This window comes from Augochlora pura, chromosome 11, assembly GCF_028453695.1.
Source record: "Augochlora pura isolate Apur16 chromosome 11, APUR_v2.2.1, whole genome shotgun sequence".
NCBI classification, from domain to species: domain Eukaryota; kingdom Metazoa; phylum Arthropoda; class Insecta; order Hymenoptera; family Halictidae; genus Augochlora; species Augochlora pura.
This window is the reverse complement of record NC_135782.1, coordinates 1,220,561-1,242,811: the sequence shown is the minus strand read 5'-3', so window position 1 is coordinate 1,242,811 and position 22,251 is coordinate 1,220,561. Positions and strand designations below refer to the sequence as shown.

The following is a 22,251-nucleotide window of genomic DNA, read 5'->3' as shown; positions in this document are numbered from 1 at the left end:
AATTGTAGCAAGTAAAAAATTCTGGAGTCGTTGTAGGGCGTGTATTGCGCGAATTATGTTGGAAACGATCGAAATTAACCCCGAGAGAAATCGCGTTGTTTAGCTTTCCATTTGGAGAATAAATTAGTACGCTCTAGGGCGGCATTTGAGCGGCCGATAAATTGTGTAATACGTGCCTGTACATGTCCTGAGAGTTACACCGTTTTCTGAATCTTCGGAACGACGATTTTTTCTTCTTGTCAGCCGGAAATGGTAGCAGGAGAAACAGCGAGAAGTAAAACGAGGGGAAACATTCGAGTTCAATTTGATGGGAAGGTTGTACAAAGTACGCAGTTTTTTTACTAATCGGTAATAAGAACGACCTAACGACCTAATTAATAATGTATAGATAAACGTAGATTGTAGAATGATGCACCAAATTGCGACGTTTACGCTTCGACTTACCGTACGAGGGCGACAGAAACGGATCTGAGCCGACGATCGGCGGTTCAAACATTTTTATAGAGCGATACACCTTTTCCTAGACGATGTATTTTCAAGGACTCGAACATCGGCTTATTCGAAACCACTGTCTGTTAGATGCCATTATCGTGCAGGGTTACAAAATGTATTTATAGATGACAAATTTCTTAATTATGTAGACAAAGGAAAAGATCGAGGTATTTCGAAAGTACCTACAATTTAACAAATATTCATAGATGAATCAAATAGATGTTTCAAATTTACAATAAACCCTGTATTTATTGATAGCATCGTGCAGACGATACTGTATAAAACGTCGAAAATATCTCGTTTAGAAAATGGCGCAGCCCGTTTCCAAGCTCCTCGCCGATTGATTGGCATTTAGCCGACTGTAATTGTACGAATCGCACAAACCTGAGGAAACGTCTTCGAGAACCGAGTGTTCGATTCTTGTAATGTGCCTTGCGAGTAACCCGATGTGCCTTAAAAATCCGGACGTCGCGACGATGCGATCTCGGGGACCCCTCAATTTTCCACGACACGACCATCTTAGATTGTCTTAATGCGGGCTTCAGGATCATTAACATCTTCGCGATCTTGGCAATAAGATTAGACCTCGAGGGGCATCGTTTCAATACTCCGGATCGACAAAGATCTATTTGACCGGGATTTTTGGTTCGCAGGATACCGAGATCCCGGTACACACAACAGTGCTAAATCGTCGAGAGTGTTCAGAACCATGGTTGTTTGTTGTTGTTGTTTATGATGATGAGGATGATGATGATGATAAAGATGATGATGAAGATGATGAAATCATTTGTTAGACTTTAGGAAAACGTCCGCGAGCATTTCTATTTTTCTCCAGCGGCGAAGTTTGGAAAGACGATCGCTCTGTTCATTCTATTTTTGTAGGCGGAACGCTCGTTACCCGGCGAGATCTGTGATGTAGATCATTCGCGCGAAGAATCATCGCCGTTTTTTGTGTCCAAAATTAACATGCTAGATCTAATTTAACGATTGGACTGCGGATTTTATGAGTTTATAAATAATTAATTAAATAAATGGAATTGGGAACGGTAGGAAAATTTAAAAGTCTCTTATGAATGTCCGATTCGTTTGTAGAATAACTCAATTCAAATCGGCACATTATCGAAGGTAACGCGTTTATCTTTCTTGAATCCTGAATAAGGATACACTTAACTTTTTAGTAAATTATTAAATGATTGTTCAGACAATTCCTTCTTGTCTACTCGATGCAATTTCATTCTGCATAAAGATCCGCAGTCTAGTAATGATACTTGCTCACGTGTTCTCGGTAGAGATCGCCTAAAAAGAAAAAGCAGACACGAATCAATCATTGTTAACGTCTATCTATATATATATATATATATACATGCATATATCGTTGAATTGTTCGGAGCACGATCATGATCATTGGATCATCCTTCCGCTCCTTCCCTGCCCCTTTGGATCACCTGAGAAACTATGTACCACGGGAATAGAAATCGTGTACGATCAATTTTTATTTGATTTAACGTGACGACACGATCGACGCGCACAAAACGTCCGCTTGGTGTTTCGTTCGCTTTGCACGTTTCGTACACCTTGTACATAGGTAGGTTTAGTTTTGTACTATCGTAAACGAGAGTAAACTAGTGATGAGGACCCGAGGTAATCAATCATTTTGCCACGTTTCGCGGCGGAGTTAGGCGAATGGAAATTGGAGAGAGTGTCGTGCGCATAATGATAATTTATATACGAATCAACATCTAGATATTATTATAAATAAAGAGTTGTTAAGAAAAAAATCATTGTCTACCTGCTGTTATTTATATAAGTCACTTAAAAATCATTCCAAAAGTGCGCGAATCTTCAGGAAATATTATTGCACCTATCTGCATGCTGAGATATATTATTTATTGTTTCTAATAGAAATTTGCCAATTTAAAGGTGGCGAAAATAGTTTAACGATAGGGGAATATTCAGGAGATTTTCCAACATCTATATCGTGTTATAAAAGTTTATTTGTTATTACAAATACAGATCAATTACAATCTCAAAGCTTCTTGAAAATTTAAAAACTGCCGCCTTTTCCGACGAGCAGCGCCTCTTGCGGGGAAATCTCGAAGCTTTTTTCGAGGTCCGTACAGCGCCAATTAGTCGGTGGCAAAACGCTCAAACTGTTAGCCAAAATCGACTGTCGGTAATTTGGCTAACAGTTTGAGCGTTTTGCCACCGGACTAATTGGCGCTGTACGAACCTCGAAAGAAGCTTCGTCGTTTCTCCGCTGGAGTCGCTGCTATCGCGGTTATTTGAAAACATTAATTATGACAAAATTGAAGGATAATAAAATAATGTAAGAGCACAGAATCATTTAAAAGACTTTATTGCATCGATGTTGTGCAACAGAACAAATGACAACATTGCGAAACAAACATAATTGTTCTTCGAAGTATACCTAACTATTATGTTAATTATATATTTTTTGTGTGTTTGTTGATTCCTTTTTTTGCAGGATATCGATTTGTCGCCCACGAACAACTCCGGTAAATGCGAGAAAAATTATCTGTCTATATTTGCAATACTGAATGAACATTTTTGTACGACATATATCCAGACGGATCTTCTGAACATTTGTATAAGTACTTTCAGAACACGTATATTTTCTGTATATTTTCTTCCGATGCAAGTACGGGGAGGAGTGACAGGTTAGAAAGGTAGAAAGTCGATTTAGGAAGAATTATCCCGACTGTGCTAGGTTAAGTTAGATGAGAGCATTATGCAATGTCAGTTCAACCAAATCGACCGGTTAATTAACTTTTTAGAAATTATCGGGAATCGGTCATATGCCGTATCATATTTGGAACAATGTACTAAAGGAGGTGATAAGAGCACAGCGCTGGCATACTGAAGAATTGTCTTTCATCTTTATCGGAAACAAACCGACAATAAGTTCGTTCTGGTGCACAGTTCCTGCCGTAGAACTCCATTATTTTTCTTATCTCCGTTAGATGACTAATGGTCCCATAAATAGCCGTTCAGCAGGGGTTATCATGTTTGTAATTTAATTTATTATCATCTTGAATCATCCGCTTCCTTTTCTAGGATAGAGAGAACATATACATATATGTATATCAACATGTTGTTCAGATCATGACTCAACCAACCGAATTACACTATATTTTACACAATATTTTCTCATTGTCCATTGTATTCGGCGTCCTGCTCTTTGTCCTTAACGCGTTCAAAATATGATAATTTATGTGTAACACGATATATTAACTTTTACAGCTGTTATTTAACAATTAAAATGGAACTGGACAATCGCGTATTCGATAAGATACAAAAACACGAGATAATCGAATGCAGATCGCGAGATGGATCTACATAAATTAAACAAAATTGAAATATACGAACAACGCGGGACTGTGCCACACAGATAATTCCATTGCAACAAAGAATTTTAATGCGATATCACAGTTTTGTTTTAAACATACGAAGAAATGCCACAGGACTCCCAACTGGTCAGTTGAAATTTATAAAAATAAAACAATACTGTGACACCTTTGTTCCCCTAATTAAACAATTGTGTACGATATTTAGGGCGGATTACGGTGGTCATATGCAAAGGTATTTTTATTTCCTCGATATACAGAATGCGTTTCCGATGACTTCTATAAATACGGAAGCAATTGTCCTCAATCGATACATCGCAATATTTGAATCGACGTAATGTCAAATATTTGAACGATCAATAAACGTACTGGATAATGCACTTCACATGCAACAGCACCACGGTGGTTGAAATACGAGCAATTGTAATCTATTTCGGTCCGCGACAGACGAGCTCAACGTTTGGGACAGTCGCGGCAATAATAATAATAATAATAATATGTATATATAAATATTGAGGAACAAGATCGTAAAGTAACATGTTCGCGAAATCGAAGGTTGAGAACCGCTGCCGTACAATATAGTTTCGTAGCAACCTGAATTTGTCGAGAGTCATCTACCGCGACGGACTCACTTGTATTAACGGTCATTACTGACTTTCAACATGGTAACACGTTGGCAGGCTTTCGATGAATGCAAGTAATCAAAATGATCATCGTCACTAACTTACTTTGTCATTACGACCACACGAACGCACGGAGAATACTCATCTTAATCGATCAGGAGATGCATCGGACAATGGAACATTTATGGAAGTAGGAAAAGACAGAAACACAACAATGAATGCTTATGCATGTTCTTGCTGTTTAATTAAAATTCATACCAGGCTACCGCGACGACGATTTTTTTCTAAGCAGCAAAGAACATTCGATTCGTTTTCACATTGTCGTTTTTTCGAACTACATAGTAGAACTCTCGTTTCGCCGAAGAAGCGAGCAATGTTCAATCGAACCAAAATATTTCACAATGAACGCATCGAATTCCAATCCGTGATTGTAATTTATATTATGTATGTATACCTATTTACGACGAACGAATTTTATCAGCCGATCAAATCGATCGCGTGACGTTCGCTGATTAATTGTTCTCAAGACCGACCGTATACGTGCATACACACGTACCAATTTACATTCTTCGTAAACAAGCTATTCGATTTTGGTGCATACATTCGTACAGAAATACTGTTGGTCCTTTGTACGTGCACCACACCCTCCCCCCACATACCGGAATTCAACAGATACTTCGCCGATGTGATCGGCTTCCTATTGCGCCAGGAGTACGGTATAAAATATTTAAAACATTTCGTAAAATTATTGGTCGCGAACTGATTAACCCGGCCTGTTTCGACAGAAATTGCTGTAAACCGACGAAGATTCCGCACCCCAGATTAGAGTCCACCTGGAACGGCGGAGCCAGAGGTCGCCCATGTTCTGTTCGCCTGCTGAATTATTAAGGAAACGGACGAGGACGTGTAGGAACTACGGTTGAGAACCGCTGGGAACGTCTTCTGCTGCACGTCAATGCCCGAACTGTCAAGACCGCTTGGCGAGGGCACAGTTGATAACTGCGATCAAATTGATTCTGTGCGCGAGATATCGGTTCGGTAGTCGGTGGGATTTCGGCACGGGATCTCGCGGCACAACGGGACGACCGGGTGGCGCGCAAATTAGTCAGCGCCGGACACTGACTAGCGCGGTACACGCATACCTTTGGATCCTGACGTCGTACCCGAGAGCGCAAATGACTACATGTCAAAGCCAGTGAGCGGCGTACTTTAAGTGAACCATTTGATTTTATACGTACGGTCGACGGCGCTGGATTAAGCGAACGTCGAGAAAATGCTGGCACTTATCAATCGGATCCTGGACTGGTTCAAGTCCCTCTTCTGGAAAGAAGAGATGGAACTCACTCTCGTCGGCTTGCAGTACAGTGGGAAAACTACCTTCGTAAATGTTATCGCGGTACGAAAGATTCTTCGTTCGTCGGTCGCTGTACGATTCACGGGAATTTTCTTTTCGGCGGCCCGCTGTACCCGCGGCCACCCTCGGCAAGGAAATTTGAAAACTTTTCCTTTGGCCGTGAGAGACACGCACGGGCGGTTTGGTTAGGTTTTATATTCCATTCGAAATAACTCGGCTTGACTGACGTCGTTGTAAACCGTCAATGTACCCGCCCTTGGATCCAACCCTTTGCACCGAACACGATGCTTCGTGCGAGAATTCCAACCGAATCGTCCCCTTTCGCGTTTCAATGCCGACGCGGTAAATTTATTTTACTCAGAAATTCGACGGATGTTGTGCAGCAGTGATCTTTTTGGAGCAACCACTTCGTTGTTGCATCGCTCGTAAAAATTCCTTAGAATCGTTATATTTAAATTATATTATATTATACAGGAATGGGTTGTAACACTGAATAATGTTCATATTTTCTTTGCAGTCGGGGCACTTTAGCGAGGATATGATCCCCACTGTTGGGTTCAACATGCGCAAAATAACAAAAGGCAATGTCACTATAAAGGTGTGGGATATCGGAGGCCAACCAAGGTTTAGATCCATGTGGGAACGATACTGTAGAGGCGTGAACGCGATAGTATACATGGTGGACGCGGCCGACCCTGAGAAAATAGAAGCGAGTCGCAACGAGTTACACAACTTGTTGGACAAACCTCAGTTAGCTGGTATTCCGGTGCTGGTGCTTGGCAACAAAAGGGACTTAGCCCATGCTTTAGATGAGAATGGACTCATAGAAAGAATGTATGTAAACGTTCTTTGATAAAAGGTGCTCTTAAGCGTAACGGACCAATTATGATTAACATGCGTTTCTTGTTCCAGGAACTTAGCTGCTATTCAAGATCGTGAAATCTGTTGCTACAGTATCTCGTGCAAAGAAAAAGACAATATTGATATTACATTGCAGTGGCTTATAGCACATTCTAGAAGTGGTGTTCGCTAATACGTGTAACAAAGTTTTTGTTCTTATACATTCTTACCGGAAAAAAAACCCAAGATATTGATAGCAGAATTGGGATCAAACGTGCGAGGAAGTGTTCGGCAATTTTTATTCTGAATTGATCGATTATCGTAGAAAAAAAATGTTCTTTTCGAAAAATCTAAGCTTTAGCTGTCCTTCGTTCAGGCATATAAAGAGAAAAAAGAAAATGATACCGTAGAAAATGTCGTGGAAAAAAAAAATGATTACCAAGGAAGTTATGCTTAAGCCAAATATGTTCATGCGAACGATAACGGAACACATACATCCTTGCGAGCACTTTTAGGAATATAAGTGAACAACCTTTTTATATTGCGTTTCTAGATGATCAGTTCGAGGTAACACTGCTGTTGTTCTAATACATAAAACCATCAAAACGAGCAAATAGCATTTAAACGGTTGACGTAGAAACAATGGTAGCTAGTACGAATGCAGGCGCAAAGAAACATTACTTTATCATTATAGTAACACATTCTCGGAAATATTTAATTACCATTAATAAGTCACGGCATAGAGATTACGTACATTTGATCGCTATATGTACACGAATATGACGCTAAGTAAACTTGTATAATTAATGGAGAATGATTAACTATATTATACCGATTTATTATGATCCTCGGAAAATATGACAGTTGTGTTATGTATATACACGTATATATATATATATATATATATATATATATAAATATGAGAAGAATAAAATGATGTAATCCATTTTTCTAAATGGAGGATCGTCTCTGAAGAAATTTCTACAATCATTGAAGAAAAGAAAAATAAAATATTGTATGTTTTTAAAACGACAATATTTAACAAAAATTTGTAACCATTTGAAACCACGAATCGAATCAGGGAAAGGCAATAGTTAATACAATTTATGATTGACGATTATGTTTTTAATTTAGCTTGTTCATGATTACAATTAGCTACAATACTCATTTAATCGTCAATTGGATTGGTGATTTCTATTAAAACCAAACGATTGGTCATCGATGATTCAGTGTTTGTAATTAGATGAATTTGAATATTCGAATCGATTGTTGTTCGATTCTAATTTGAAGTTTCGATTGGTCGATGTATAATCGTCGTCACGCGATCGATTAGTTAAGTCGAGATTCGATATACAAAGTTGTTTGGGTTTGTATATTCCGTGTTGTGAGTCAGGAGAAGATAAAGCGTACAAGAAGAAGGATAATTGTGTTTTAAAAAATTAAAATGCCTGCGTCAACTGACGATCCTTATGCGCATGCAGCCAAGGGTGCATTAAAGTTGAAAAATGATCAAGGTATCAGCAAAAAGTATGTAAACGATCGATTTTACTCCTACTTTTAGGTTATGTAGATGTTTTGACAGGTAACTCCGAAAGACTATAGCTCCATGGGTTAATGTGTCTGACAGCATAACAAATGATCAATAGTTTTATTGATTTTTAAACTAATTGGTTATGATCTATGACTGAAATAAAACTATTCGATTGACGGAAATCATCGAAACTTATTTTTGCTCTGCAATCCTTGATAGTGTTCGAAATAGATGTGTTTTCTTAATAATTACTACAAGCATTTATTTTCTTTTGCGAATTAGGAAAAAGAATAAGGAAGGTAAAAAAAAGAAGTTGGTAGAAGTATCGAAAATCGAAGAAGAAGAGAAACCCAAAGTGGTAGAAATCAAAAGAACAAAGGCAGAAATAGCATTCCAAAAAATGCAAGAGAAAATGGTGAGCAATTGTTTAGTGACAGCCTTTTTATTTTCATGGAATTAGAATTATCATTGTATTATTATTTTTAGCAAACCGAAAGGATCAAGCAGAAAGCCTCTATGACACACAAACAGCGAGTAGAAGAATTTAACAGGCACTTGGATAGCTTGACAGAACACTTTGACATACCTAAAGTCAGCTGGACGAAGTGAACTATTATTAGTGCACATTTCAGTTTATTAGCGTTTTGTTTAAATATACACAATGTATACATAAATAATTACATTATTAAAGTTATTAATATCTGCACTTATATAAAATTGTACTTTATTGCAATGTTTATAAAAAAATATAAATATCAAATCTTTAACTCTAAAATGGATGGACTACAAAAGTCTTATGGTTATATATGTTCGATTTGTATGAACAAATGTAAATACTAAACAATTAAATATAATAAGGCAGATTTCTTGATGTGTTTTCACATTATTACATCATAATGCACAACTATTAATCTAGCGTACATTACACGAGTCTGTTGTATAAAATCTAATGTACAGATCTAACAAAGTGTATATACATAAAATGGACGGATTTTATATATTAGAAGTGGACAAAGTTATCGGCTAAACTCGAGATCCGCTTAATGTTACTATGCTAACTGAAATAGTCATTATAATGGACGGATACGAATATTTTGTACCTCCACTACCATAGTGGAATATCTTTATGTAATTTTCTGTTACTTTCCAAGGATTGCTACCATCGTCGAAGTACATCGGACATTGGTCGCGTTCTCTTTCGTACTCCTACATTCAAAATTACGTTTATAAGGATATACTATATGGATAATAATGGATAATAGAAGCAAGCGTTATAGTTTACCTGCATTTCCAAAGCAACTGCAGCACCCTCGGTATAATTACTACTAGTGACGTCTTGCTTAAGATCACAGAAAGGACCGATCGCTTGAGACATGAGTACTTTATTCAAATCGGCTCTTTGATAGACCCAACAGCGGTATTTACTGAACGGATCCAACTCGTCATAAGTTATCAAATACGATTTCAAATTCTCCTTCCAGAATCCGATGCATTTCATTTTGTAATCGGGCAAACCTTCACGTAAAAAATACATTACAGAAACATTATCACTAAAATACGGTAGCGTAAAACTTACTGTAAATGTCTACAGGTCTTCCTAAATGATCTACGGACAAGCAGTAGGTCTCATCAATGGCGATTTCCTTCTGATCAGTGTCGCACACGGAAAAATCAGAAATATTTTGCTTGCAATAAATATTCGGACGAGGTGATAGCGTCACACCACCTAAAATTCTAGTTTCAAACAGGATATCTCCTTTCTGCTGGAACATGTATTTGCCAGCCACAGGGCATCGTACCGGTACAGGATCCTTTGCTGAAATTTGATTAGATGATCAACTAAGTTTTTAGGACATTTGTTTGCCATACTAACCCAGGAATAAATCATATTTCCAGGCTTCTTTGTTAGGGAATTGTACCCAGGAACAGACAGTATGGAAATTGTCCTTAATGACTGCAACACCTCGTCGATACCTAATAATGTTATGATGTCGACGTACAAAATCGAAGCAGACGTAATCTTTTTGACTGTAAATGAAATTTACTGAATTACTACAGCGTCAGAAGGCGTTGATTTTATTCGTAACGCAACTCGTACCATCCGTCAACAGTTAATCTCGCCATCATCACTCTAGTGTCCCTCGATTCTCGACACACGTAAATTGTACGTCTGTAACGGCCCTCGTCAGGATACCACGTCTCAATGATGTGCGTCTCGTTGATGAATATATCTGCATCAATGTTAGCTGTATTTATCCAATGCCCGCTCATGTCTTCCGGTAATCTGCATCCCGGTTCCACTACTTCGGCCTTAACAGGAGTTACTCTTAAACGCTCAGGACTTTTCTCAACAGTTTTCAACTTATTACATTCCGCTGTAATAGAAACTCCAATAAAAAGATCGTCGTCCCGATTTTTTAAGAAACATCTGTACTTTTCATCCTTTCTTGATTCTTTCGTATTCGCGACTGCAAAGAAGTGGTTTTTGTCAACGAACCAGTCGCCCAGACAGCTATACTCGACCACTGAAACATTTAAAGGCAGGTAAGCGATGCGTAGCTTTATTATCATTTCGTTTGAATAGTAAGTAATATTACCTCCATCAAAAGTATCCTTCATACCAGGACACTTCTTGTAAGTTATATTAAATTTCTGATTGGTAATTAAGAACTGTGTCCCCGCAGTTTGACATGATTTAATGTGAGCATCAGGATGATTACACTCTCCACGAAATCTGTATCGATTCTGTAAATGTTAGAGAGACATTAATTCTTCGATTCTTCATTGGTTTTATATTCTTTGATCGGATACTTGCCTGGTACGCAAATTGCCAAACACCTTCCAAAGATGATCTACAGTTCACTGGTACATAATTTTCAGAGAACAGTGTTATTAATTGTTGATTGGGTCTTATACCTTTACACACATTTTCCACAGTGGGCTCGATGCCATTGGGTAAATTGACACAGCTTGCTGTAGTATAAAACAAATAAAATTATTTGTAATAAAATTATATTACAATTTAATTACATTTCTAATAAACTTAGTACCTTCAAGTTTCTCCAATACATTCACTGTCCTAACAAGCAGTTTAACACAGTGGTAGCACTCATCATTTTGAAATACAAATGTATAATTCACATGATACTCTTCAAACATATTTATGCAATAACCACGATCGGTCATTGTTTCGGCATTGATCTCTGTTAAAGTGTTTCTGCCATTTTCCCATGAAAACCATGATCCTCTTATGACAGAAGGGATTTGACAATCCTGAAGAGAGTCTGTGACTAAAAAATAAATGTAGTTGCTGAACAATATTTTAGATACAATGGAATACGTAATATTATTAAATAATTCGTTATCATTTCAGCAAATGGTATTTACGCTGAAAGAAATTTATTTATTGTAACGAGGTTCAATTTTATTTCCAATGGAATTCAATTCAAATTGGAGTTAATCATGCAAACGTAGTAAACAATCGTGGTTGATTTTGAAATTCATTGAAACGCTTACCTTGCAACAAAAAATAGAGAGCGAATAAGAGCGCGTGCCACGATTCTTTCATTTTGTCATTAATGTATGAGATAATTTGGACGGTTTAAATATTGTATTAATTACAAACAATTATCCAACGTGTGTAATAACTTTTCCCCAACGCCCATCCCACTTGTGAATCATGCCTGTGCTGCCATCTGAATATCGATATGTGTCGCGTGTATTAGTGATACATACTTTGAATTGTCTGTACCCTACTGTACATATTAATTAAAGTAAGTTTAATTCTTTCATGCGCCAATTATAATTAACAAGAATCTATCGAGTATAATCTTGCTGATAAATCGAACTGATTTTACAGTAAAATTATTATTATATATGCAAGACACAATTCTTTTATAATTGAAGTAAAAGTGATGATGTCTCATACAAGTGGAATTTGAAATTTAATTGGAATGAAAAATACCAATTTCTTATTAGAATCCTCAATTAAATTTAATCGTAGAAATTGTCATACATTAATAGTAATGTATAAAAATATTTTTTTCATAATGCTTATTTTTATTTGGGAAAAGAGTTTCAATTGAATCACGTTAAAAAACTTCATGCACGCTGGTGAAGCAATTCCATCGATGACATTCAGGCATATTCCATTTTTCGAAGAAAAATGTTTATAAACACCGGAGAACCAATTCTGTGTGAATGCGTTTGAAAAAAAGGAGGGCAAATATTTTCATTGCTTACGCACTTGTAGATAATTAAAATGACATGAGTTAGAAATGCGTGAGCGGTTGTAAGTTGTAGTCATATTCGCATGGTGTTTATGTACGATAAACTTGTATTCTAACCACAAATTTTGACGAGCAGGTTTTGCATAAATTTCTTTTTTTCCTTTCCAAAAAATGTACCGACACGTTTCTTAGCTGTGCAATTTAATCTCGTGTTATTAATCCTAACATAATTTATTTTTTATGAGAACTTGTTGTATACCGTGTGAAGGATAATGGCAAAAACAGAAGTAAATGAAAATTCAGCAACCAGTTGGGAACCGCTGCGATTAACTCACATTAAACCGTCCTTCAATAGTCAAGAATCAGCCCTGGCAGCTCGCCAGGATCTATGGCATAAATTTATTCTTTACGGTGTAGGAAAGTATAAACCAACAGAAGTTCTGAAGAAGATAATCGTCGCTTGCAATCCTGAGATCATAATACCTGTTTTGTACAAAGAAGAGGGACCAAAAAAAAGTCATTTCCTAGCAAAATGTAATTCCAACGCTGTAGAGAATCTAGTGAAACACGGCCTGTGCGTGAGTCTGCAGAATGGCCAAGAATTACGTATCGATATAGTATTGGGATTCATAGATGCTCAAGATTTGCCGTTGAATCCTAACAGGATCATTACCCAGGCACTGTATTGCAGATACGAGTCTACGAAAAAAGTATTGAATCTGGATAACTTCGAGAACGAGAAATCATTGGGTTCTATATTTTGTCCTTTATCTTTACCCAATGTATTACAGTTTGTTTTAAGATGTACTAGAATAGGAATCTTGAATACGAATCGTGACTCGAGGTTACCCATTCGAGAACTGAGCTTGAAATACAACAAAATCACAGCCATCATCTTGTACGAAAAGTTTTTCAATTATCACTTGACCAAACTAGATCTCAGATACAATAACATTAGCGACGTGGAGTATTTACGATACTTCAGCGAATTTAAGATAAACGAGCTCTGGCTGGATGGAAATCCGCTGTGCACAAAGTATAACAAGTGCCAGGATTATGTACAAGCTGTGAAGAGTGTTTTTCCCCATCTACAGAAGTTGGATGGAATAGTCATAGATATAGAGCAGAAGTTCATTCCTCATGTGCAGAGCAATTATCTGAGGGACGGATCTAAAACTTGTCTGATTAAACAGTTCGTGAAGCACTATTTCACGTTGTACGATCAGGACGACAGGCACGTGATGAATGGATTATACGACAGAGATGCTCTTTACTCTATGACGCTCGGGCCGTTGACAAACTATGTCCATAAACAAGTAACTAAAACGTTTGTTGCGAACAGGAATTTATTAAAATTCGTCGACTATGCGAAGTGCCAAGAATTTCTATTGCGCGGCCCGGAGAAGATCATCTCTGCTCTGAGAAGTCAACCACCCACGATACACAACTTCAAATCGTTTCACATAGATTTTTTGTATGAAGAAGACAATCATCTAGCAATCTCTGTCCAAGGCATGTTCTCCTTCAGAGAAATAGCTTGCCCACCAATGTTCTTCAATAAGACATTCATTATAGTACAAAAGGAAGACAATGAATATTGTATTACCAATGATCAATACTATCTTGATGGATCACCTGCTAATAGTAATTTACCAATAGTAAGCAATGAGATGAAAGTAGCGCCCAAATTTGATCCAGTAGTCTTCAGCGTCTCTGAGAAGGAACAATTGTTAACATTTTTACGTGAACTGACTACAATGAACATGAAGTTTTGTCATCAGTACCTAGAAAAAGCCAATTGGAACATCAGGACCGCTATTACAACATTCATGAACATGTACACCGTCAATAATGTACCACCCGAAGCTTTTACATGATTCGCCAGTATTATTAGTTCATAGCATAATATTGATTATTTATACCGATTAATTGTAATTAGTAATTATAAATACAAAACCGCGATTGGATGTACATTTTTTATAACATGTAGCATAGTATTTGTTAACATCTTTAATGTCTTCCGTAAACAATGTACCTAGAATTCTTCAGAGAAAATAAAATGAGCACAATGAGATCCCGTCTTATTAAAAATTATTAACTTTATTTTATACAATATAAAAATTACAATTTTCATGATACTAACAACCTTGCTGTGTATTCAACAGAGCAATGGTTTTATTTATATATGGTGTAGTATTCACATTTGAATTTACTCCTAACTCGAACACTTTCTGCATTAATGGTAGAGCGTGTTCTGAAACAAAATACAATTAATTTAGAACACGACGCGCATCAAACGAAAATTCAATTGCAGGAAACGGAAGTTTACCTTGCATACAGAGCACAATTTCTGGCAACTTTTCCAGAGCCGACATCAACACATCGGCTCTAGGACTGTCCAAACATCTCTGAAAGGCGGATAATATGTTCGAATTTGTTGTTGGACGATATTTCAATGCTCTTGCCAATAAAGTGTGTGCAAGAGTCCTTACGTTACCCTGAGGGGACACCAATAATTCTGTTAAGTTATCTGTTATCGGTTCCAGGACCGAAGGTTTCCGAGAGGATAAGTGCTCTATTTCCTGAAGAGCATTGAACACGTCTAAAACGAGGAAACACGCATTTTGTCAAATTATTTCTTTTCAACGAAGTTCAGATTATATACTCTGGAGTGTGAAAGGACGGTATACCATCTCCATGCAGCTTGCTCAGTGTAGTCAGCAACGAGGACCAGTGCTGGGGAATAACAGTTTCCGAAGGCGGAGGTGTAGGAGGTACAGTGATTAGAACTTCCTCGAGATCTTCTCCTTCCCTTGGCACTGGGATGCCTGATACAAGTGTACGAAGTGTAACTAGATTTGGATAGTGTACCTGTAATTCACTACATGTAAGTGTAAGCTGACGTCTGAAATTTGGCATGAGAAACCAAAGGCACAGATTACTTACTGAAGAGGCTGAGCATGCTTTTGCAAGTATTTCAATGCTCTTTGAGGATCGTAAGAGATGTATGACTGCAGTAACGCGATGAATCTGTTCAGAAGTGGTATGATCTCTTTTATGGGCCCATAATTCTGTGAATAGAATGAATCAGTAGTTTTTGTATCGAATTCTGCTGCATTCAAGTCGGCACGGATGTTCTAAAATACCTGGAAACACTGAAAGTAATTCTCTAATATGTCTTCTAAAGCAGCCCGATGTTCTTCTCTAAACAAATGCGGCTGCAATAACTCCAGCAGGCCCATTATTTGAGTAAAAAGATTCAAATGATGGCCGGATCTGAATTGACCGAAATCTAAGTAACATCTGCCCATTAAAGATGATGCTAACATTGGAAGTTGACGCAACACTAGAATCGGATGAACGGCAGCCATTTTTCTAGCACACATCTCGAACTCCTGAGACCTGGAGTTCCAAGACTTTTGCCTTGGTGTTGCTGCTAAGGCTGTCACCAAAGAGTGGCTCATGCAGTCCAACACAGAACCTGTCCAAGCTGTGATCTTCGCCCCGTCGACGAACTTTTTTGTTTGGAAAGTGTCTAAGTAACAGATTACTTTTGGTATCTTCATATACATGTGTAATAAGAACTGATGCGCCATGTCAGACTCCACGCTGAAAAATTATAATATAGAATTGCTTGTAATGAATAAAGTAGACATAGAGGAAATAGATGAAATGAATCACATACTCTGGATCATTCATCATACTGTCAGCCAAATACGTCACGACACTGGATACCAAATGGTCATCGGTTGAGATACAATGCAGTAACAAGTCCAGACGAGAATCCATCCGAGCTAATGCAGTGGTTCTACTGTGGCAATTGCAAATGATAACAGCTTCCGCAACGATGTACGCTACGAGCGTCAGTAACTGTTTTTCGTGGAGTAATAAAATATCTTCGGGGACATAGTGCTTCGGCGTAAATTTATCTCTTCCTTGCCACAGCTTCGGATTGCACGTTAATGCCCATAGAAAATCTAATACAGCCGTCGGATCGTACCTGCAATTTTTACAGTTTATTTTATATTATTTTGGAAGTAATTATTTGAATTACTAATTAACAACTTACCCATTGTCACATTTATCTAACAAGTGTCCAACACATTTATGTAAGGTAGCCCAGCTTGCTCTGTGCGTAAGCAAAGTCAACAGGTAGGGCCTAAAGGAATGCGAACTAATTATATTATTGTCAACTTTCATTTGTATCTTTGTCTTTCCGAAAAGGAGCTTCATCTGCAGATTGGGACATGTGCCAATCAATTCTGGTTCCACAGAAGCCAACCAATCGATCAATAATCCTGTTCTTGGCCTTCTAACGCCCTCGTTGCTATCATTTACCAATAGCCTCGCCATAGCTTCAAAAAGAACGTCAGTCTTTTGTTGTTTAAAACAAATGTCCAACAATTTGCGTCCAACAGCTTCCAGGTTCACGTTATCCGTGGTCTCTAAAATGGATCCAAGATCACGTGTCTGCATCAGTATGGATAGCTCCATGCTCTTCGGTGTCTTGGTCAATTGTACATTAGCGAAGTCCTTTAAAATAGAAAGAACTGGCGCTTTTACGTCCCCTATCAGTTGTATCAAGTTCAAGCACATGTTGCGAGCCAGTTCTACAACCTGTTTGGACGTAGAGGACTTTTTCAGAGGAAGCAATATGATTCTCATTAAAGTGCACGAGTATTGCGGCATGTGAACGAGCGAAGCTAAAAATTGTTTCACTTGCATCGAGCTTAGAACGCTGCATATGTGTTGTATAGCTAATACAACCGCGCCGCTTTCTTTAGCAGACTTCTGCAGGTCCTTTGCCAAAGTTTTGTGCAAACGACGATACGCGTCCACCTTCTGACTCATTGATATAGTCTCTATGAACAGTCTATTGATCAAATGGGGAACGTCCGTCTTAACGGAACACTGGATGACGGACTGTTTCTGGACCATAGCACTAGGAGGCAAGGGTTCCTGCAGTTGCCCTATAGTCACCGGATTCTCGTCCGGCAATTGAGGTTCCATCAGTTGCAGAATTTGTACGAACACCAATCCACCAGTGGCTCCTCTCCTATGTTGAACCTCTACCAACTGTGCCATGTACGTTTTGTCGAGCACAGCTTCTCCAACCGAATCGGGATCAATTTGCACACCAGCGTCCAGGGTGTGAAGCAGCTTGCTCATTGAAGGCACGGGGATTCCAAAGCTCTGAATAAACAGGACCAGCTGCTGAGGCTCCAAATCTTTCAACGCAGCGTCCACAAGGCGTGGCACATTGCTCCTGATCATCCTCAACTTCAACCAATCCGGTATCAGCAAAGCCTCTTCACTAGTATCAACCAGAAAAGCTTTTGGAGGCTCTGCGTTCAATGGGAACCAAGTTTCAAGGAGGACGTTGAATAAAACGTCATCATCGAATGAATCATAGGTCAATAGAATGATCATGGCGTGCACAACTAGAATGTGCATAGTACATTCTTCTCCCGTACTCCATTGAACTAAAATTTGATCTTGACTCTCCGACCATGTGTACTCTTCTCCTCTAGGAGACCGAGCTTTCTCTAGATAATTACAGAAGATTGCCATGAAAGCGTGCAGAGTTTGCTTTGACTGTGGATTGTCGCATTCCGGTTGAGGCAAGATAGCTGCTATAATTGTACTCCTCTCAACTACTAGCTGAGATATCTCGTTAGCAAGATCTATTAGTTCTGGTAGTTCGTCGTCTGTGGTATGCGCTGCAAGGTACGAGATGTATGCGTGAACAAGATCTGGATTGTTTTCCACTTGACAAGCTCCGCGGAGGGCCGTGGAGACCAAGGTTCGCACTGATAAGAAGTGTGGAATAGATGGCAATTTGCGAACAAGCCAAATCTCCCTGAAAATAGAGATCGAGTTAGCAGGTGCAAGAATAGCATATTTAATCATAAAGAGATACACAGTTTTCTCATAGAGACAACTGTGCTGCCGCAGTATTAATAAATTACTTTTCGTTTTCCCCATCGATGTCCATTGGTTCCTCTTCAGTAGGTATAGATCCCAAAACCATTTTTAAACCAGTGATTGCCTGGAGTCGGCTGTTAGTCTGCTGGCTGCTCAGTCTTCTTAAAAAGTATTCCAGTACTTCGTAAGCGTGTTGTCGGTCTTGATCGGGATCGGTCAACAACATCTGCAGGTGAGCCAGCAATTGCTGCTGCCTCGGTTGTTTCTCTACTGCTTGAGTGCTAGTTGACAACAAAAATTCACAGAGGCATTGTACAGGCAATTGGCTAAGGGATCCCTCGCTACTTTGTACAAGATCTGCCAGCCACGGCATGCTCTGAGAGGAACTCTGCTGTTGTCTTTGAATTATGTCCAACAAGAAATCTGGTTTCCGAGATCGGCAAAGTAAATGTCCTAATCTGTGGGACACGTTCAACGACTGTATTTGTTCTAATACTGCTGGGGGTGGCCTCCTTGCGATGCCAGTCGGTTCCATGGTGATTAACTGCGACAAGAGCAAACTATTCTGCTCCGATATTTGTATCTTCGTTGAGGCAGCTGCCAAGTGAGTCTCGTATTCGAGGATCTCTTGTTTTTCAATTGCTTCCACTTGTAATTCCTTGGAACGCTCTTGTTCTATTACTTCTGGTAAAGCCATTGTTGGCGGAGGATACGAGAAATGGCTATATAAAATATGACATTAACATGTTAAAGTGTTGATTAAATAAATGTAGATATTTATCTAATAGGAAAATTATGAACTTACTTAGTGATACACATTTCCATGAGCGTTCTTAAAATAGGGTACCGCTTCCATGCAATTGCGCCAATAGCAGATGGATTGTGAGCGGCCAGTACCAGTAACATTATCCATCCTTTCCAGTATAAATTCGATATTGCCAGTGTCGGTGGTACGTAACTGCAAAAAAATGGCACAAGTAAATAAAAAGTTGATGTGTCTACCTATGTTATTTTTTAAATAGTTTAAAGTACTTTGAGGGTATGTTTATGGTTCCAGGAGGCTGGTAAATGCAAAGGTTGAAAATAAGTTCAATTATATCCAGCTTATCAGCTTGCAGAGTTGGAAAACTCTCAGACGAATTAGCTGCAGCTCTTCGTATTAGTTGATCCACCAAATCTAGCGTTTCAGAGTGAGTAATACCATTATCCTAAAACATGAAACATCTAAAACTTCCGTATTTATAGAAAAATAAGATATTGACATTCTAAATACCCACTTTCGAATATCCAATTACTAGCAATCTCAATAATGTATTTTGCAATAACGGTACATCGGAAATCAGTCGCAAATAAAACACTCTATCAGACTCAGGAGGCCAATTGTCCAATTTGTAATATTGCTCGGGCGATTCAAGCATTAAAATTTTATGTAAAGCGTGTAGAAGCTCGTTTCTACCGATAGCATACATTTGCGGCGCCGGATTTTGCAACCACATTACAGCTTCGAATTGTATAGTCGCCACCATGTTTTGAAACTGATGTAACAAAGCTATGTCCTTCTTATCGCCCCTTTGCGCAAGGGCTGCGGCTTCTTTCACTTGCGGACTGATGGCCAGCAACATACACAAGCATAATAAATCCGCGATGGAGATGAAGACTCGCTCCTTGAACTCGAAGTTGAGTAGCTGCTGTGCTATGTCCTGCCTCTCGGCCATCAGTGTGCGAGCAAAGGTAATTAAATTAATATCGTGCCTGCAGACGCGTACTATTTCTCTAAGCAAGGCGCGCAGAGGCCTCAAATAGTCTTCTCGATTCATCAGTAAATCTTGAAATATTTCCGCAAGCAGTTTAGCCGATTGCTCGGGTAACGTTTGGAACATTACGCCCAGCATCGGCATATTATTTGGATTTCGCGCGTTCGATAATTCATTGTAGATGGTATGCTTCAAAATGGTAGCCAAATTCTCGGGATGTAAACCAATTAACTCCTTCACGCCGTTCAAATACAAATTAATTACAGCTTTGGTTTTCAATCTCATTTTGACTAATTGACTTATAACTTCCACATCCCTCTGTGTATGAGAAGTACAATTATAACAGATGTAGCTTAACAATTCCTGTGCAGGCCTCATCAGTTTAGGATTATGTAGCCACATCTCTAATCTTGGAACAGCTATGTTTCGAATTTCTACAAATCCGCAAGCCGAAGACAGTAGCCTCAAGAAATTTTTAGTTATTGATTCCGGTTGTCTTCTATTCAACTGTTCCTTTATAGCTTCGAGTACAATGAACTCTATATTCTCTATACAAAGAGCGTATCTAGGAGTCACAGGAAAATCTACTTTCTCCTTGTCCCCGGGAAATTGAGCCGACGAGGAATTTGGATCCTCGTCGTCTATCGTAGAAGGACTGTGACAGTCGCGTGGCGTTAAGACCGACAGTTCCGGCTGCAAAACACTCTTCGGTGGATGTCGCGTGTTAAATCCCGTTAGGATATTATCCACAAAACCTTTGCACTCTTCGTGATCGATCCATACTCTTTCCCCAAGAGCATCCTCGATATATAACTGTAAAAAAGAAACAAGAAATACGTAAAATTTGTTTTTAGGTTTTTTAAGAGATATCCTGTATAAAGAAAACATATGCGAACAACCTTAACGAAAATTTCTGGCCAATTTTTCTTATCGTGGAATCCCTTCATTAATAAGTTTGCAGCGAGTACAGGGACCAACGGATTTCCCTTCGATTTGTAATTGTGTGCTTGGTCTCTTTTTAGTAAAGACGACAGCGCGTGTAATATACAATCGTGTGAAAAAATAGATGCGCGAATTTTTGCTAGATATAATAATCCCATGTAGATCAATGTATCCGGTTTCCATTTCTGGTTTTTAAGAGCCTTTATGGCGCCGCAAATGATGCCTATAACTTTGTCACCTTCATCATTGTCATTAGCTTCTAAAACCATTGGAACAAAGTCTGCAGGATCACTGTCTATGGCTACCAGTTCCCAAGCTTCTGCGCTTGAGAATGGTGGTCTCGGATGTGAAGCATGAGTTGCAAGCTTTTGTTTCTTTGGCGGAATGTATTGAAAGGATTGAAGGGATCCCGATGGCGCCTCTTTCTTCCTATCATTACCTACAATATGCAAACGATACATGGGTGTAATGGATGCTCCACTTCGTTTTTACCCATACGATTATTGTATTAAATATTTTATTATTACCAGAAGTAGAAGAACTAGTGCTTGGTTTAGAATGAATAACGCCTGGTCTTTTAGTGTCTGAAGTTTCATTGCGAGATCCTTTAGATCCAAGAGCAAATAAATCCGCAGGATGCTGTGCAATTTTACTCTTTGCACCCCTACCAATTCCAGCTTTTCCACGATCCATGGTATCTTTATTCTGTCCTAAATTGAAAAATAAGAAATAATTAATAATAAGATTTTCGCTTAAACAAATGAACTGATATATAAATAATCCTCTACAAAGAATCTAGAACCAGCAATTTTTATTCTACAGTTTCGGTGTAAATAATTGGAGCTAGTATTGTTTTTGTTTGAACTGTGCACGTAATAGTTAACTATGCAAATCAATGAAATTTCTTAAATACTATCAGTAAGATTATAAAACCAAAAATGTTTTATGTTAGATTCTAACCTATTCAACATTTAAAAAGTCCATTTCCCGGAAGCGATCTTCTGAAATATGTTTCTAACATCGTACATTGTTCGTGACATCAGTTCTATAAATGACTTAATACAACTGACAATAAAGATCTGGCAATAGTTTCGTATATCAACAAATTATAGTTTTCTAAACAGAGGGTTTTATTCAGCATTGGTAGCAGACAGACACCGCTCTCGATCGCTCTCTTAGAGATACGAAATTGATGG

General features: G+C 38.4%; 5 protein-coding genes across 5 annotated transcripts; 3 read left to right on the top strand and 2 right to left on the bottom strand.

Moving 5' to 3' along the window:
* Positions 1-3,210: 3,210 nt before the first annotated feature.
* Arl8 (ADP-ribosylation factor-like protein 8) lies at positions 3,211-8,202 on the top strand. The gene is made up of 5 exons (XM_078194173.1): positions 3,211-3,517; positions 3,754-3,986; positions 5,266-5,876; positions 6,352-6,668; positions 6,747-8,202. The coding sequence occupies exons 3-5, from the start codon at positions 5,754-5,756 to the stop codon at positions 6,865-6,867; spliced, it is 561 nt and encodes a 186-aa protein (XP_078050299.1). The 5' UTR covers positions 3,211-3,517; positions 3,754-3,986; positions 5,266-5,753; the 3' UTR covers positions 6,868-8,202.
* LOC144476866 (protein FAM32A) lies at positions 8,063-8,994 on the top strand. Its single transcript, XM_078194174.1, has 3 exons — positions 8,063-8,201; positions 8,488-8,620; positions 8,692-8,994. The coding sequence occupies exons 1-3, from the start codon at positions 8,119-8,121 to the stop codon at positions 8,812-8,814; spliced, it is 339 nt and encodes a 112-aa protein (XP_078050300.1). The 5' UTR covers positions 8,063-8,118; the 3' UTR covers positions 8,815-8,994.
* Positions 8,819-11,882, bottom strand: Udt (protein undicht). The gene is made up of 9 exons (XM_078194171.1): positions 11,722-11,882; positions 11,256-11,495; positions 11,021-11,178; positions 10,803-10,950; positions 10,304-10,730; positions 10,079-10,233; positions 9,782-10,021; positions 9,488-9,720; positions 8,819-9,411 (listed from the first exon to the last, which is right to left on the bottom strand). Exons 1-9 carry the CDS (start codon positions 11,771-11,773, stop codon positions 9,229-9,231), a joined length of 1,836 nt encoding a protein of 611 aa, XP_078050297.1. The 5' UTR covers positions 11,774-11,882; the 3' UTR covers positions 8,819-9,228.
* Positions 11,883-11,990: 108 nt separating this feature from the next.
* LOC144476920 (nuclear RNA export factor 2) lies at positions 11,991-14,494 on the top strand. The gene has a single exon (XM_078194245.1). It carries the CDS (start codon positions 12,707-12,709, stop codon positions 14,309-14,311), a length of 1,605 nt encoding a protein of 534 aa, XP_078050371.1. The 5' UTR covers positions 11,991-12,706; the 3' UTR covers positions 14,312-14,494.
* Positions 14,495-14,526: 32 nt separating this feature from the next.
* Ints1 (integrator complex subunit 1) lies at positions 14,527-22,215 on the bottom strand. Its single transcript, XM_078194244.1, has 14 exons — positions 22,016-22,215; positions 21,583-21,765; positions 21,013-21,494; positions 19,637-20,926; positions 19,392-19,567; positions 19,165-19,317; positions 18,404-19,081; positions 16,504-18,294; positions 16,120-16,434; positions 15,581-16,043; positions 15,381-15,505; positions 15,125-15,315; positions 14,764-15,036; positions 14,527-14,688 (listed from the first exon to the last, which is right to left on the bottom strand). Exons 2-14 carry the CDS (start codon positions 21,746-21,748, stop codon positions 14,573-14,575), a joined length of 6,219 nt encoding a protein of 2,072 aa, XP_078050370.1. The 5' UTR covers positions 21,749-21,765; positions 22,016-22,215; the 3' UTR covers positions 14,527-14,572.
* Between the last annotated feature and the right edge of the window lie 36 nt (positions 22,216-22,251).

Excerpts from the sequence above, each read along its gene's own strand:
- LOC144476866 (XM_078194174.1), top strand. The coding sequence starts at position 8,119 with ATGCCTGCGTCAACTGACGATCCTTATGCGCATGCAGCCAAGGGTGCA. Across the intron at positions 8,202-8,487 it reads GATCAAGGTATCAGCAAAAA|GAAAAAGAATAAGGAAGGTA; the intron begins GTATGTAAACGA and ends TTTGCGAATTAG. Across the intron at positions 8,621-8,691 it reads AAAAAATGCAAGAGAAAATG|CAAACCGAAAGGATCAAGCA; the intron begins GTGAGCAATTGT and ends TATTATTTTTAG.
- Udt (XM_078194171.1), bottom strand. The coding sequence starts at position 11,773 with ATGAAAGAATCGTGGCACGCGCTCTTATTCGCTCTCTATTTTTTGTTG. Across the intron at positions 11,496-11,721 it reads TCTCTATTTTTTGTTGCAAG|TCACAGACTCTCTTCAGGAT; the intron begins GTAAGCGTTTCA and ends TTTATTTTTTAG. Across the intron at positions 10,022-10,078 it reads GAAATATGATTTATTCCTGG|CAAAGGATCCTGTACCGGTA; the intron begins GTTAGTATGGCA and ends ATCAAATTTCAG.
- Ints1 (XM_078194244.1), bottom strand. The coding sequence starts at position 21,748 with ATGGATCGTGGAAAAGCTGGAATTGGTAGGGGTGCAAAGAGTAAAATT. Across the intron at positions 15,316-15,380 it reads AAGCATGCTCAGCCTCTTCA|TGAATTACAGGTACACTATC; the intron begins GTAAGTAATCTG and ends ACTTACATGTAG. Across the intron at positions 15,037-15,124 it reads GAGCAAGCTGCATGGAGATG|ACGTGTTCAATGCTCTTCAG; the intron begins GTATACCGTCCT and ends TCCTCGTTTTAG.
- LOC144476920 (XM_078194245.1), top strand. The coding sequence starts at position 12,707 with ATGGCAAAAACAGAAGTAAATGAAAATTCAGCAACCAGTTGGGAACCG.
- Arl8 (XM_078194173.1), top strand. The coding sequence starts at position 5,754 with ATGCTGGCACTTATCAATCGGATCCTGGACTGGTTCAAGTCCCTCTTC. Across the intron at positions 5,877-6,351 it reads CCTTCGTAAATGTTATCGCG|TCGGGGCACTTTAGCGAGGA; the intron begins GTACGAAAGATT and ends TTTTCTTTGCAG. Across the intron at positions 6,669-6,746 it reads AATGGACTCATAGAAAGAAT|GAACTTAGCTGCTATTCAAG; the intron begins GTATGTAAACGT and ends TTCTTGTTCCAG.